This window comes from Castor canadensis, chromosome 11 (genome assembly GCF_047511655.1).
Source record: "Castor canadensis chromosome 11, mCasCan1.hap1v2, whole genome shotgun sequence".
In the NCBI taxonomy this organism is placed as follows: Eukaryota; Metazoa; Chordata; class Mammalia; order Rodentia; family Castoridae; genus Castor; species Castor canadensis.
Window position 1 is genome coordinate 120510555 of NC_133396.1, and position 17803 is coordinate 120528357.

The window sequence follows — 17803 nt, forward strand, 5'->3', positions numbered from 1 at the left end:
TGGATAAGATGAAGTTGAGTAAATAATCACTTAAGACAAAAAAGAATGTCTTCAACCTGAGCTAGAAGTGTTCTAATATAATACAAGAAAGCTTAGAATAACTCATCATGATTTTTGAGCTCCTATGGTGCCACCTTGTGGACATTTGTAGAATAAAAATTCTATTTTAGACTTAAATTACTTTTAGCCGTTCCTTATTTTATCATGTTATACTACACCCTGTACTGCATAGACTTTAAGTTAGCTTAAAAACAGACTCAGGTTATTAAGTAACCAATCAACTGAAGAATATCCCTGTTTAAAATGATTATGACTTAAAGCATCAACTTTAAATCTACTAAATGAAAAATAACACAAATAATAAAGGGAAAATAAAAGATATCTTGGTAACCATAAACTTTTTTCAATTAGCCCTCCAATGTTTTAAGTATAGTCAACCAATTTAACAGTTTAACTACAATCTTTGTGTTTGTCTACATATAGAAAACAATTATTATCTTACTATCAAATAGGCATAGAAATCTTAGGCTAGACGTCATTTTAAGGAATCCCTTACAAAACCCAGCAATATATAGCTATATCCTCAAACTGTGTACCTCCTTTACTCTAAAATGGCTAATTCAAGACAGCCTCATAGATCCTTTCAAGTCTCTATAATTGTTGCAATGAACACATGAGAAATTCTTAATCCATAATTTATAGGATCCCCCCAAAAAGTGGTAGATTTTGTTATTTCAAGACATTTAAGAATATTCCCTCTTAAGATCTGCTACATATAAGATGTTGGTCTCTTAATTTGCGTTCGTGTTTATGACCACTAATTATTTTCTCTTATTTGCTGAATGAGCCTGGAAAATATCCCTCTTGAAACTGCAAAGGAAGTCAAGTAATGCATTAGAAAGAGGAAATGACACAGGTTGCCAGATGAGACCAGAGCAACATCAAAGGCACCAATATCGAGGCCAGCATGGCAGTAAAGCAGCCTGCATCCTTCCAAACAGGCCAGCAGACGAGAACAACTAGGCAAGAAGCTCAGTCCCCACACCACTGTGCACACATTTCCAAGCACAGTGGGATTTTTTATTCAAATAAAACACAGACGTTTAACATGGAAGTAAAATGTTAACAGCCAATCAGATCGCCTTTCATCTTTTAGAAAATATAGTTTAATTGCTTTGGACAAAGAAGATAAACAGTAACTAGCATTAAAAAAATGGGAAACAATTGTTAACCTGTATCTAAAAACCACTGAATTATCAGTTTCATAGTAAATGAAACAGCTTCTACTTTATCACCCAGTTACTGATTTTATGAAATCTAAAGGAATTTCTCTATTCCTCTGTACTATAAAATAATAATTCTAAAACAAAAACAGAAATCCCAGATTTTCATGTTTCCATCAGAACTTTCATTTCAAAGTAAATTAGGATTTGTTTAGCACATCTTACAATGCTAATAAAAATAATCATCACTTAGCCTCTAAACCTGTCCTCTGAGAAGTGGTAAACTTGCTATGTGATATGGTTTAGATATGGTTGGATCCCAAAAGGTCTATGTGCTGGAAACTTGGTCTTCAGTATGGCAGTGTTAAGGAAGTGGATCCGGTAAGCTAGAACCTTACTGTGTGGGAGGTAATTAAATCACTGGGGACATCATCCTTGGAAGGAATGAATTTAGGTCTTGTGGGACTCTAATTAGTTGGAAGGAGAGTGAGTAGTTATAAAAAAAATTTTTTTAAAGAGCTCAATTGACCCCTCCCCAGTCTCTGACTTCCTGTGATCTCATCTGCACACCAAAGACCAAAGAAGCTAGTAACCTGAACTTAAACTTTCAGGCTCCAATACTATGAGTTAAATAAACCCCTTTTCTTTATAAAGTACCCAGTCTCAGGTGTTTTGTTACAGCAACAGAAAACGGACTTACTCTACTGAAGGAACTTGAAGCAGCAGACTATATATTAAGAATTACTGTCTATGGTGGCTCATTCCTATAATCCTAGCTACTCAAGAGGTGAAGGATCAGGAGGATCTCAGTTCTACCTAGGCCTGGGCAAAAAGTTAGTGAGACCCCATCTCAACCAATAAAAAGCTGGGCATGGTAGTGTGCACCTGTCATCCCAGCAATGTGGGAAACACAGATAGGAAGTCTGCAATCTAGACTGATCAAGACAAAAATGTAAGATTCTATCCCAAAAATAACTAAAGCAAAAAGGGCTGGGGTCATGGCTCAAGTGGTAGAGCACCTGCCTAACAAGCATGAGGCCCTGAATTCAAACCCCAGTACCATCAAAAAAAAAAAAAACAAATATATATATACATATATATATAAACATGTATATGTGTGTACATATATATGTATATGTATGTATGCATATGTATATGCATGTGTATATCCTTCTGGCTCATTCCACTAGCAAAGTAATTCACAAGAAAAATGACAATCTACCTTCAAAAAACCATTTAAAATTCTACACTCACAGGAACTGTTATGGAATGAATCACCTCACATTTTGGCTTTAAATCCAAACCACAAGCATTTGTCACCACAATCTCTCGACAACCCTCCATTTCACCGTATACCTGTGGGGTTTGGCTGACTGTCAGCTTTCCTGCTCTTTACTACTGCATGCTCTCTCCCTTGGTTGCCACTAGGGATCCCAGACCTTTAGGTATGAAGTAAATCTTCCATTTTCCCACTATGCCAGACAATCTCATAATATTCAAAAGTCATTTTCCCTCTTAAATAACAATGAATTTTCAAGCTCTCCTACAGTTTCATTTTTTCTGTATTTGTCAACTAGGTGTCTTCCAGCAGTATTAATTGCCAGACTTACAGGCTTTTATGGGGGAGGGTCAATATGAGCATTAACAATATTTAAGTTCCGTGGTATTCATTCTTCGTGGACCACAGTGGGTTTCAGAGCTAGTAATGCAGTTGAAAACCTAAACCCCACTGACAGGATAAAATGTCAACATTACTTTTAGGTGTCATAAGTCTTTTTCTGTGTTTTAACAAAGATGTTGCTTCCAATTTCTCTCATAAAAGGAATTTCAGGGCAGGAGATGTAGCTCAGTGGTAGAGCACTTGCCTAGTATGTGTGAGGACCTAGGTTCAGTTCCCAGAACCACAAAAATTAAAAAGGATAAAATGAATTTCATTCCTAAAAGATAAATCCTTACAAAGAAAACACCTCCTTTTGAAACTTCAGAGGTAAACTCTGAAATAAATGCTTTAGAAGGGGTTACCCATGTATACCAGTTTGCCAAGGTCCATCTTGTGTTGTGCTTATGGTCTTGGCATAATTATTATACAGCTTCATCTTCAATTCCTAGACGTGTCCCAGCTTGAATTACAGGATCACTCTATCTTTAGGTTGCAGGTACTTTATCATGAATATAGCCACCTGTTCACCCTCAAAAGCCTTCAGTATTTTAAAATACCATCCCAAGAAAAACCATTCCTAGTAACAAGGCTCCTCCCCCTTCTCCTGGACTACAACAATGGACAAAAAGAACTCTGAGCTGCTCTCAGCCATGCTGACCTTCCAAAACAGGCTCCTCACATTAGACTCCCACCTAACAATAAAGGCTCATTAGGGATATCAAAAGAATGTAAGCACTCCACATCACACAAACTTTGACTGTCGTATCAAAAAAGAAAATTAAAAGAGCCAGGCACTGGTGGCTCAGGCCATAATCCTAGCTATTCAGGAAGCAGAGATCAGGAGGATCACAGTTGGAAACTGGCCCCAGCAAATAATTCGCAAGACCCTATCTCAAAAAAACTATCACAAAAAAGGACTGGCAGAGGGGTTCAAGTGGTGGAGCCTAGCAAGTGTGAGGCCCTGAGTTCAAACCCCAATACTGCATAAATAAATAGATAGATAGATACAGACAGACAGACAGACATAAAGCAAGCATTTTACACTTCTAAGAACCATAATCCTCATTGAGCAAGATTCTTGGAAATATCCTCCTACAAATCTAACTTTCCTACTTGTATAAAGCACACATCACAGAATCAGAACATTTTACAGATGGAATTCATACAAAGTCAAGTATGGCTTAATAAAGAAACAAAACAAGAGCCTGAGCATTCTCAAAGTGGTTAAAAAAATTGTTATGGTTTAAACTCATGTTATTAGAAAACGTATCAAGCACACTAAAACTGCCCTAGGCTATTCTTTTTGGGTAAATGATTAAATCTAAAATTATCTAAACGTGAAATGCTGCTAAATTAGTAAAGCATTCTCACAAGTTGTACTATCTAGTGTATGTCATACTAAATTCTGAATACTCATTATACCAGCAAATCTAACATGCCATTAAATACATGATGAATCATTATTTTATACAGCACCAAGAAAGAAAAAGGCTGTTAATTAAATGTGAGACATCACCAATCCAACATCAGTGCACCTCATGCCTGTGATGTTACAATCTGGAAGAAAAGAAGTATTCAGAGTAAGTGACATACCCTCTAATTCGTATTGACAGCTTTTTTTTTTTTTTACAATGCAGATATGATTTACAGTCGTTTGCAATCAAAACCTTTGAAATGCAAAAGAAATTAAAGTCTCTTACCTTCTGTACTACACTCAGGAAAGTTATCAGGGAAGGAATCTGAGTAAGCTTCAGCAGGACCAATTAATTCAGAACCATCATTAATTATTCCACCCTAAAGGATGAAAGAAATGGTGTTTCCTCATCATTAAGAGCATAAACAAATGTTAGTGATCTCAACTGAGTATGTATAAGCATTACAGAAACCATTTATTGAACTAGATTACAATTGTCTTAACAAATCTATTATTATGTCAATATTGGTTCACCAGTTATAACAAAGGTACTATACTAATACAAGATGGTGTGAGGTAGGTAGGAGGCAATATATGGAAAATTCTACTTTTCTAATTCTAATTTTTCTTGAAACAAAAGCTGATCTAAAAATAGTCTATTACTTTAAAATTCAATTAAAATACTAAGATGCTTATAATAATGTGACTTTTAATTAAAGTATATTACTTAAAATCTTAAAAGCATTCAAAATTCACAAGAAGGAAAAAACCCATCAGCTAAAGAATATTCAGTATCCTTTGGGACTAGCCATTTTAATTAAGAGATAAATAATGGAGCCATTAGGAAGTCAATGAATTTTATCAAATTATAAACTACAACATCTCACACAACACTTCAGATGATCTTAGAAGCCATTTATGTTTGAGAACCACTTGTACACAAAATGGCAAAACAAAATTAAGATAGTTTCAGTAAAGAAACACATTTTAAACATAGAGAATATAAAATTGATTTCTCCATGTTACCATCATCTTAATCATACATCTAGGTTTGCAAATTTAGGACTAAAAAGATATTTTCTCTTCCTCTACTCTACATGCAACTAGAATATATTACCATCGGACAGGTTGGGGTGGTATGATTTTGTGCTATGGCTTTACAGACTGAATGCTCTGCTGGTGGAGTGGTTCTAGTGGTAGACGCCCTGAGTTCAAACTCCAGTACCACCAAAAAACATTTTTTTTTGTTCTGAATGCTCTAATCACAGACAGAAACACTTACAATCCTTAAGCAACTACAAATAATTAACAAAATAACTCTTCTGCTCTTTAACAACTTTCTCCCTTCCACCCAAAGATTTTTGCCCCAAACATTATTACCCAATTAGCAAATCCCAAGAGAAATGCAAACCATCATTTCTTCTATACCTCAGCACAAAGAATTCACCACCTTTAATCAGAAAACTCCCACCTGACAACAGAGTAATACATTCGTTTCAAGTATACACAGAGCTATATCATATGCTTATCAATTTAAGGGGATTGAAATCATACAAAATGTGTCCTCTTGTCACAAGAAAACAAAATTAGAAATCAGCAATAGAAGAAACTAAAAATCCACAAATACTTAGAAATTAAAGAATACATTTCTAAATAATAAACACTACTGAAAGAATTAATGTATATTAAAATAAATGGGATCATTTCATGTTCATGGATTAGAAGATAATATTTTGAAGATGACAATTGTCCCAAAACTGAAGTACAATCAAAATTCTGTAAGAAGCCGGGTGCCAGTGGCTCACACCTGTAATCCTAGATATTCAAGAGGCAGAGATCAGGAGGATCGTGACTGGAAGCCAGCCCAGGCCAACAGTTCATGAGACCCTTTCTGGAAAAAACTCATCACAAAAAAGGGCTGGTGGAATGGCTCAAGGTGAAGGCCCTGAGTTCACACCCCAGTATAGCAAAAAAAAAAAAAAAAAACCCCACTGGAGATAATCTTCATGACCTCATGACCTTGGTTACTCAAAAGAAAACTGGGAGAAATATTTATAAATCACCTATCTGATAAAAGACTTTTTTAATCAGGATATATTCAGAACCCTTACAACTCGATGAGACAAATAATTCAATCAAAACTAGGTGGATTTTAACAGGCATTTAAAGGAGACACGTGAATAAACAGGAATACACGGTAAGCATCATTAGCCATTAGGTTAGGAAAATCGACACAAAAGTGAGATGCCACTACACATCTGCTGGAATGGTTATGATTAAAACCTCAGATAACACCAAATACTGTGGAAGAACTGGTACATCCACATATATTTGGGGAATACAGAACAGTAGTCACTTTGGAAAACAGTTTTGCTATTTCTTAAAAACACAGACTTGGATTGGGAGCATGGCTCAAGTAGTAAAGTACAAGCATAAGGCCCTGAATTCAATCCCTAGGACAAAAAAAGAAAAAAAAAAACATAAAATTCTGTAGTTCCACTCCTCAGAATCTACCCAAGAAAAATGAAAACATTTCCACATAAAGATGTGTACACAAATGCTCACAGTAGCATTAGCCAGAGAGCCAAAATCTAGAACCCAAGTAACCATCAATATATCAACAGATATACAAAATGTGGTATAATCTATATGCAACAGTACTCCCCTTACCTCGGTTTCACTTCGAACACAGTCAACCATGGACTAAAAAATAGTCCATAAGCAAACAATTCATAAATTTCAAATAACTTTTATTGTAGCATATTAATATAATTATTCTAGTTTGTTGTTATTTACTGTTGTAAATCTCTCACTGCTTAATTTATAAAACTTTTTTCTTTTCTCTGTTTTGTCGGGGGGAGTGCTGGGGATGGATCAAATGCCAGGCAAGCGCTGTTCAATTGGGCTGCACTCCCAACCCTCTTACTCCCTAATTTACAAATTGATCTTTATCATATGTGTACAGAGGAAAAAAACATACACACACACACACACACACACACACACAAAAGAATGAATGATCTGGTACTATCTATAGTTTCAAGCACATATGGGACTCAGCAACCTAAAGGAACAGAATACTAGTTGTGTATGGCACACCTATAATCCCAGAATTTAGGATGCTGAAGCAAGAGGATTATGAGTTCAAAGCCAGCCTGGACTACAAAGCAAGTTTAAGCCCAGCCTGGGCTATGCAGCACCCTGTCTCAACAACAACAACAAAAAAAAAAACAGGATAAGGGAAGTAGGATATATGGCTCAGTGATAAAGTGGCTGCCTACCATTCATGATGATATCCCAGTTTGATCCATAGCACCAAAAAAAAAGAAATACTGACACATAATATAATAATGAATGAAGCTAAAAAAAAAGACACTTATTGTATAATGCCATTTATCTGACATGTTGAGAAAGATGAGTCTGTAGACAGAAACAGATGAAATGGGAAAGAAGGGATCACTAGCCAAGAGGGCACAGGGGGACGTTTTTGTGGTAACAGAAATGGTCTAAAACTAGCAGGTGGCGATAATCTCCATAACTCCGTAAATGTACTGAAAGTCAGTGAATTGCATACTTATCACTGGTAAGTTTTAAGTTATGCTAATAAGGCTGCAATAAATAACCAACAAAAAGTATGTGATGGTAAAGAATGAATGAAGAAATTGGCAATGTACTACAGTTTTTTAAAATGAATGATGGGAAATGAGGTCCATTATTCCTATTCTTATGAATGTTTAAAAAGCGGGAGAGCACCTGCCTAGTAAGTGTGAAGCCATGAGTTCAAATCTCAGCACCTCATGTAGTATCATTAGTGTTTTTACAGGTAAAAAAAAAAAAAAGTATTGTGACACACTGTGAATTAGCTACCCAAATCCATCCCTCCACACCTTCACCCATGATCCTCTGCATCTGTTTTCAAAAATTTATGAACCAAAAACCAAACATTTCTATACCAAAAAGAAAATATGCTATAGACATACCAAGTTCTACTTTTTTAATGAATGAATCCAAAAGTAAATAAAATTTTCTACTTGAATTTACTACAAATTAGAAAACAAAAGTATTTAATAAGATATAAATATTGCTAGTGAAGTGGTTCAAGGGATAAAAGCACCTGCCTAGCAAGCATGAGACCCTCTGAGTTTAAACCCCAGTGCTGCCCAAAAAGAAAAAAAGATCTAAAATATTGAGTATTGAGCTAGGCACCACTGACTTGTACCTATAATTCTAGCTATTTGAGAGGCTTAGATCAAGGTCAGCCCAGGCACATAATTTGAGACTCCCATCTCCAAAATAACCACAGCAAAATGGACTGAGGTATAGCTCAAGCAGTAGAGTACCTGCTCTGCAAGCACAAAGCCCTGGCTTCAAACTCCATTCCCACCAAAATAAAGCTATAAAATATTATAAAAAGACTAGCAAACCTTGAAAAACTCCTCAAGCTGCTTACTGTTGTAAAGTGCAGGAATGTTGGCCGAGAACTGCAGCAGGTCTTCAGCACACTGTCTTCTCTCTTCAATTACAGTTTTGTCAAATCTCCCTAGAAGTAAGAATCAACACTTACAGAAGGAATTACTAAACACTGCTTTATGTGGCTTAGGTCCAGAGACTAGAAAGAAACAGCAAAGGGCTGGTGGAGTGGCTCAAGTGGTACAACACCTGCCTAAAAAGAAACAGCAGAAAATAAACTGACTTGAATGTAGAATAGTGATTAGTAAAGATTGGGAAGGGTATAAAGGCAAGGGAGAGGGTAAATAAAAAGAGGTTGGATTTGATTAGGGCATGCTGTATGTACATGTGGAAATATGATGTTGAACCTCCTTAATATGTTCAATAATATATATTAATAAAAAATAAAAATGAAATGTAAAATAAATCTTAAAGATATGTGTAACCTTGGAAATGAGGGAGGGAGGGAACAAAATATTTGTTATTGTGGAAAGAAGTTTCAATGAAAATAAGCATATTCATGTCAGCAGCCAGAGGGGAAAAATAAGACTATAAAATTCAATAGTCACTCATCTTAAACTCTTAGAAATAACAAGAAATGTCCTTAATCCGATAACAATGGCAGTTCGGTATGTCCCCCAAAGGCTACACAGGACCTATGACTTGGGAGAATACCCTGTAACTCTCTCAAGAGCATGGCATGTTAGGCAGTCTTGTAAAGAGCTGCACAAGGTTGTTAGGCCTCCACTTGACATCACTTATGCCATCTTAAACTCTGCTTGGCCCTAGAGCTGTTTGGCTCCAATAGAGACACCCCTCCCCCAACTCCCCACAGAGGGAGCCATCCTGTTTCTCCACACCTGTGTCAGAACACAAGACCTCGTACCTTGACTACCCTAAAAGCGTCCTATTCTCACCATCAGGCTGTGACTGAAACATTGTTTCCCAGCACCTATAAGAGAACACAAGACCCAGTTCCTTGACTATGTCTAGCAATGGACAATGGACAAGCCACAATGAAAAACTTCCCTCACCCTTTACCAAGTCCTTCCTCTCCTATAAAACCTCCAGCCTGAAAGTGGTAATGGACTCTCTCGTCTCCTGGAGAATCCCTCTGCAGGTTCCTTCTCTGAATAAACCTATGCTGACAGTGAGCCTTCTCGTCTATCTGTCTACGCTTTTCACTCTAACAAAGGTCAATTCTCATTCAGTTCCCTCTCTTTGGAGAAGGCTGCCAAAGGCAGTTTCTCAATCACCTCCCTGGTTCTGGTGAGCATAGGACCTTCCCTTGCCCCGCACCTCCACCCTCACACCAAGGCACACCTGGCAGGCTGAGCGTGAAATTGGTCAGTCCATGACAGTGACCTGCTGCTCACGTTGTCTGTTATCTGGCCCCTTTGGTTCATTTTTATTCTGTAGGATTTTATTCTGTAGGATTAGGGATGTGGGGATCTGGAACCACGCAGCGGCTCTTGATTCTACCTATCCGCATGGTTACCTAATGGAAACTTCCATTTCACTGAAAAGCCAACATGAAGGAACTCAAAATGACCTTCAAAAGAGTAAACATTTGAACGCATGATGTTTGTCCTTCTCAGTCTGGTTTATTTGACTTAACATGATGGTCCCTAGCTCCATCCATTTTTCTGCAAATGGTATAATTTCATTCTTCTTTATGGCTGAATAATACTCCATTGTGTGTATGTAGCAAATTTTCTTTATCCATTCATTGGCTGACAGGCATCTAGGCTGATTCCATATTTTGGTTATTATAAATAATGCTACCATAAACATGGGTGTTTTGTCCTTAAAAATGAGTGACATGAATGTAAAAGAAGTTCTGTTTGAGGATAAGAACCAGCAGGAGGGGTACAGGTAAAAGGAGAGGGTGAAGGGGTGGTGAATATGTTCAAAGTACTCATATATGAAAATAGGCCAATGAAACCTGTTGAAATTGTTTTAAGAAGTGGGGAGAGAGAACAAGGGTGAGTGATAAAGGGAGTAAGTTTTATCAGGGTACACTGTATGCATTCATAGAAATATCACAATAAAACCCCTCTGTACAACTAATATATGTTAATAAAAATGTTTAAAAAAAAAACATAAGCAGCAGGCCTTCTACTGCTTACCTGGTGTGCTTATTAGGTGAGAACTTCTGAAGTAACATCTAGTCTCTACAGTGAGAATGGGTAAGGAAAGGAAACAATGTGTCAGATAAAACAAGAGGCTGAGTGTCAACAGATAAACAACTAGCACTGACATAATCTAGGGCCTACCAATGTAAGAGAGTCTTATATTTTTCTTAAAAAGCTGGAAAAACTTGAAAAGAATTTTGAACAACTCAATTGGTTTCTATAGTAATGCAATACTGTAATTACTCACATTTTTCCTTTTCCACTCTTTTTGATATATAAGGGGTATGAAGAGAGGAAATTATGAGAACAGCTGTATTATCAGTGGGGTCAAAAACCTCAGCTTGAAGCGAAAAGCTTTTATGCTGAATTCCATGTGTGATCTGTCAGGGCACACAACAGCATGCTTGTAAGAGAAAAGAGCACACACAGCAGCAGTGAGTTCTACTTCACCAGGTGATTGAAAGGGGCTTTCAGAGATGCTTTTTAATGGTATATACAATCTGAATGCTGGTATATGCCATTAAAAAGCATATTACTTCACTTACTTTGCAAAGTAGTAACAGAAAACTAAGGCACAAAGAAATTCTTAGTGATATAAAACAAGGCACGAATTTGAAACTGTGCCTCATGTTTATGGCAAAGTGTCTACTTCGTAATAACTAAAAAAAAAAAAAGGTACTGAAAAAGAAAAAAAATTTTAAGGTACTAGCTTTAAACCTGGGTTCAAATACAAATTCTATCATTCAATACCTGCAAAGCTTTAGGCAGGTTATTTCTTCACTGTAAAATGGAGAAATTAATAATATACATAAGACTCCCAGTTCCATGATAGGCACATAGCAAGCACTTAGCAAATTATCATAGTGCCTTAGAATCTCCAAGACTGTCATAGTGACTAGCATACAGAGAATGCTATGAAACAGCTGTGGACTATGTTAAGCAAATAATGAAAACAGAAAATGTTCTTACAGTGGAACATTCTAACAGAAAATGTTAATAGGCCCACTAAAAAAAAAAACCTTGGCCATGGTTCATGGATGGGTTTCAGAGACAACAATCCTACAGAACTCTATGCATGTGTACATAGAGACCTTTTCTAGAGAAAGGGTCTATAACTCTTTTAGCATCCTCAGAGAGTCCAGGGCCCATAAAGGAAAGTGGTAATCAGTTAGAGGAGTTTTAACATCTAGTATTCTACTTTAATCTGTAGAATCTGTTCTTTCTTCCCTAGCAATAGACTCCTCAATTTTTAAGTAGCTACAAAACAGTCCAGGAAAAAAAAAAAACACTATAATTGTCACGTTGCTTTTCAGTTAGGTAAAGTCATGTTCTAATTTCTGACCAATAGCATGTATAATAAAAGTTACATTATAGCTTCCCAGAATCTCTTTAAAAGACAGCAGATGTGCACCCTCTGCCCTGCTTTTCTTCCTTGTCCCTTTCTCCTTCCAAGGAGGAACATGAAATGGAAGGTTAAAAATGGCAGAGCAATATATGAGGAGCTGGGATTCCTATCTGTATAGGGCTTCCATGTAGAAGCTGCCTCTAGACCTTTGGCCATGAGAAGGAAACTGCCTTCTATCATATTTTAAATGTTGCCACAAGTAACCACACCTAATATAATCCACTATGAGAAATCTGGCTTGTTACTGGTTTTCAGTTCATATTTCACAATTAAATAAAACTCAGTTCTCCCAATGATAATGTATTGTAAATGATGCTACTAGCTAATCTATCAATAATATCTGTTTGGGTTTTTTGTTTGTTTGCTTGCTTTTGATGAAACTAGGTTTTGAACTCAGTCTTCATGCTTGCAAAGCAGGCACACTACTGCTTGAGCCACACCTCTGCCCTATCAATATCTGGAAACAAACTTCCAATTGTCCAGTATGTGAGCAGTAATTATTCAATCTTGGGAAAAATCTGGTAGATAAATAGGTAAAATGTTCATTATTCCTTCTGTTGCCTAAATAAATATGAACCTGTGCTTATGATTATAGTCCAACACATTTATCCTTATAAAAACAGTTGATTTCAGGGCCTGTGAATTAATATTAGTAATTTTGAGACAGCTATAATCTGGAAACAAAAACACAGAAAATGTACACATTTTTATAATTTAACCCATAAGATCATCTAATATCTTTAAATATATTAACAACATGTCAAAAATTTTAATGGAAAACTTATTAGTTAATGATATCCTGAAAAGATTTTATTTCTATATGAAACAAATACATAAAAATGGGGAGGACTTTACTCTTGATATGACTAATCTTACCTCCCCATTAAACTAGACTAAAACACTTAAGTAATGTTAATACATGTCAAAATCTCATCTTTATTGTATTTTCTAGTGATCTATGCATTCCATTCCACTAAACTTAAGACAGCAGAGATAAATTAAAACATTTTTTCAAAGTGCAGAACAACACAAAATAATGGCTTATTCCTTAAAAGGTTCAATTACATTGAATTCTATCATCAGAATAGGATGAAAGAATATGTTTCTTCTTTGTTCCTAAGATATTTCAGAATAACAAAATAGTACTGGTAGCTAAACAAAGAATTTTAATGCAGCAACTACTAGCCCTAATACATTAAAAAAAACTTCCTAATTTTTTAATTTTTTTAGGTAGCAATATTTAATAGCTATCCTAGGGATAGACAATACCCTATTCACTGGTTGTTTATCCTTTAATACAATCTAAAAGCAGCAATAATATATGAGAAATCAAAAACAGGTGTTTTCTCATTGCTACTTCAAATTTCCATTTGCAATGCCAATCTTTATTTCCCTGTGAGCAGGGTAGAAAAATTATAGGTAAAGACAAAACACATAAACCAATTTTTCCTAGGAAGGTTTTTTCCTGCCAGGAAGGTTTATATCATGTATACGATTTATGCACAATACATATAAATTACTCCCCCACCCCAAATTACTCAACAATGATTTGTTTATTAAAAGCTGGTTAACTAAGCTGGTTAACCAGTGGAAATAAAAGCCTTTGATTTATAAGCTGTCTTTGCAATTTTCTCCATATTTTTATTATTCAGAAATGGTTTATGACTTTTTAAATTGCAATCAATGATCTAAAACTATATGGAACTAAAATTTATCCTAGACCAGTAAGAAATTAGCCAGAAAAGCCTGATCCTGATGATTCTTAACTGTATCCAAAATTCATTCACAGAGAAGGAAGAGAGGCCAAGATTCTCAGGTGTGAATTCTCTGCAGCCAAACAGCCTCTAGTTAACTATAACATACCTCTAGTTAAGCAAGGTAGATTCTGACACCCTGCAAGAATCATACAGACTGCCCACCACTGGAACCCCTGAGACACTGCACCAACAGAGTGTTACAGAATTTGGGCTTGTGCTAGGTATTCCTGGGGGAAAGGTTCAAATGTGAAGTTTTGCACAGGACTGGATGTTGTCAGGAAGAGAGGTAATTCTACGATTCTATGAATTCTTTCTAATTCTATGAATCTATAATTCTTAATATGTGTTATTATGAAACAGGAAGAATAAAGCATGACAAAGGCTATAATTTATTCAAAAAAAACCATCAGTAGTCATCATACCAGACAGGATGAAGATAGGTTTGATCATTTCTGTGACTTGAACGTTCCTGTTTCGACATATTTGTAGGCATCACTGCACAGTGCTCTTGTTTGTCTTGCTCCAAGAACATGAAGTGACTTATCTACTGTTTGCATTCTGTGAAACAACACAGCCTAGTTGTGGATGTCACGCAAACTCAAAGAACTTTAATTGGCAGACAGCTTCAGGCCAGTTCTTAGCTCTGTTAAGAGCTGCTTGTCTCTTTCTCACAGGAAATCATAGTGTGATAATAAACACAGCAAAACAAACAAAAAACAATGATTGTATCATGAGAAAACAGATCCAGATTTTGAAACCTTCCAAAACAACCGCCCTTACACTCTTAAAAAATGTCAGCATTACCAAGCTCTGGTAGCTCACACCTATAATCCTAGCTACTCAAGAGGATCGTGGTTTGAAGCCAGCCTAGGCAAATAGTTCATGAAACCCTATCTTGAAAAAAACATCAAAAAAAAAGAGGGCTGGTGGAGTGACTCAAGGTGATCCTGAGTTCAAACATCAGTACCACCAAAAAAAAAAAAAAAAAAAAAGTCATGGGCTAAGGGTGTAGTTCAGGAGTAGAGCACTTGCCTAAGCTGCCAAACAACTGCCTTACATTCTTTTTGTTGTGAAAGACAAACAATAATAATAATAAATAATAATAATAATGTGTAAGGACTACTCTATATTATATTAAAGAGACAAACCAAACCAGCCATGACTGCAAATCAAAAAAATAAAAGTTGAAAAGGACATTCATAGGACAAGTGGGGAAGGTTAAATATAGACCACTTCATACGATTATTTATGAATGTTAAATTGTCACAGGTATGATGGTATTGTGGTCACAGGAAAATATGGGAAGTAGTTGTGAAATGTCACCATATCGCTAACTTATTCTGAAATAATCCAGGAAAAAAATCAGGAACACACAGAGAAATATAGAAAATGTAGCAAAATGTTAACAATAACTGAACTTGAAGAAAACGTATATAGGTATTCACTATACAATTCTTAGCATTCTTTTCTGTAAATTTGAAAGTTTTACAAATTTAAAAAATTAGAACCTGGGCACTGGTGGCTTACACCTATAATTCTAGCTACTCAGGAAGTAGAGACCAGGAGGATTACAATTCGAAGACAGCCCAGGCAAATAGTTCAGGAGACCCTATCTCGAAAAAACCCTTCACAAAAAAGGGCTGGGGGAGTGACTCAAGGTATAGGCCTGAGTTCAAGCTGTAGTACTGCAAAAAGAAAAAAAAAATAGAGAAAAACAAAATGAGTTAAGTGCTATATTGATGAGAGGTGAGAATAACTCAGTCTACAGGAAACATGGAGAATTTTCTAGAAGCAGAAGCATCTATAAGTATAAAAAATTAACCAGATCCACACAGTGCCCCAGTATAAAACTAAAGAAGGAGATGCAAGAGAGGATGGAACAGTAGAGGAAATGGAAAACTAACTGACCAACTTGACAACAGCTAATGATAGATGATATGTGTCAAGCATGAGCTTAGACACACTAAAAGTATAATCCACAAAACCTTAAGTATTACTAGCTTACCATTAGATAACTAGACTTGTATATTTATTTGTGTAAAACCATACGGCTAATAAACAATAGAAGATTTGGGCCTAAATCTGACTGCAAAAGGTATGTTCTTTTCACTTACACTACCAAACTAGTACCTTTACCTCTGGTGATTATGTAAATTACAGTAAGACTCCTGTGCTGCTGAGGTTTACTCACTGAGTATGTGAGAAGAGCTAAAGAGATGGATGATTCACCAACAATGCTCATCGCACAACCACAGAGGCTGCCTGCAGAGTTCACTACAGTTATCAAGTATTACAGTAGACTGTACCATTAATTGAAGAAGATGAATTGTTTACTTAGTAGGATTAATAAAAAACTTCAAATTTATAATATGGAAACATGTGAAGATGAGTTGAAGATAACCCATTAGCAACAGTCAGTAAGAGCTAAGAACCTCAACTTATTTAGAAGCCACTCCCTTCTATCCAATGATAAGCTTACTGTTTAATAAACCAAGGTGTGTATCTTCCAATATTGAAGTTAAAGATGTATTTATGTGGGCTGGAAGCATGACTCAAGTGGTAGAGCACCTGCCTAGCAAGCACAAGGCCCTGAGTTCAAACCCCAGTACCACTAAAAAAGAGATGTATGTGTGCAGTTAAATCCCACAGCCTAGAAAGTACAAGATAAAAACTAAAATTACTGCTCCTCCCACTAAACACTATACAAATGTTTGCAGGTACATCTTCACACAAACATGTGGTCTAAGTACATATAAATGAGATCTTACATAAACATATTGTTGTGTAACATTTGATTTCTTGTTTGTTGTTGCTGCTGCTGCCGTTTGGTAGAGTTTGACTCAGGGCCTTCGCTTATGAGGCAGGCACTTTACCACCTCAGCCACATTTGTTTTCTTAACTTAAAAATATATTTTGGAAATCTTTCTATGCCAGCCATCTCAAACAGCTGCAGAATTCTGTTAATGGATAAATCATGGCATATTTATATACTCATATATGAAGAAATATTCATTTTATTTTCAATTTTCTTTGACAAATTCTGTGTGAATGTGTGTGTATAAGAGGTGTGTGTGTGTGTACACATGTATGTGTACTTGTATGTGGTATATGTGTGCATGTTCTCAAAGGTCCATAGACAACAAGGTGTCTAGACAACAAGGCTATGGGCCTTTTAGGTCAACAAGGTCAAATCCATTTTCATAATAATACTTAGGCAGCAGCTGCATTTTTTTCACTGCCTTGACATCTGCACTGATGGTCTAAAAGCAATGGCAGCCAAACTGCTGACCTCTTAGCATGAATCAAAGCAACAGCACCAAACTCACTCACTTAACTGCCACTCAATCATATTTAAAAAATTTTAATGCCAATTTCACTTAAGAAGGTCCTGGATAAAATAGTAAAAAGTATTAACTTTATTAAATCCTGACCCTTGAGAACATTTCTTTTCAAAATTGTGTAAAACAGAACAAACTATAATTATTCCAACTTGGATATTTGCTAGAAATTTCCTCGAAAAACAATTTAAAAAGTGAGCCTAACACTTCAAGGAAAACCAACAGCATTGTTGTCAGTAGTAAAATTCAAGGTTTCAAGTCAATGTGAGCTTGATAGCTTCCCACTATGTAAAACATTTTCTTTAGAGATCTGTAACAACATAAAAAGGTTTGACATTGTACAATGAAATGAGTCAACATCTGCAAGATCTGTAAAACTCAAATAACCATACTTTTCACTGAGAAGACTGACATCCTTAAGA

The 17803-nt window shown here is 36.0% G+C and overlaps 1 protein-coding gene across 14 annotated transcripts in view; it reads right to left on the reverse strand.

Moving 5' to 3' along the window:
• Window positions 1–17803, reverse strand: part of Rps6kc1 (ribosomal protein S6 kinase C1) — a 162801-nt gene that overhangs the window by 106722 nt on the left and 38276 nt on the right. For 8 of the 14 annotated variants that reach the window (XM_074048356.1, XM_020185998.2, XM_074048351.1 and 5 more), the window contains exons 4-6: window positions 10876–10920; window positions 8722–8837; window positions 4584–4677 (exon numbers count right to left, since the gene is read on the reverse strand). In XM_074048356.1, the coding sequence (XP_073904457.1) occupies window positions 4584–4677; window positions 8722–8837; window positions 10876–10920 (255 nt within the window). Of the gene's footprint in view, window positions 1–4583; window positions 4678–8721; window positions 8838–10875; window positions 10921–14465; window positions 15025–17803 lie in introns of those variants that run through there. The other 6 variants (XM_074048355.1, XM_074048352.1, XM_020185996.2 and 3 more) reach the window with 2 other exon arrangements.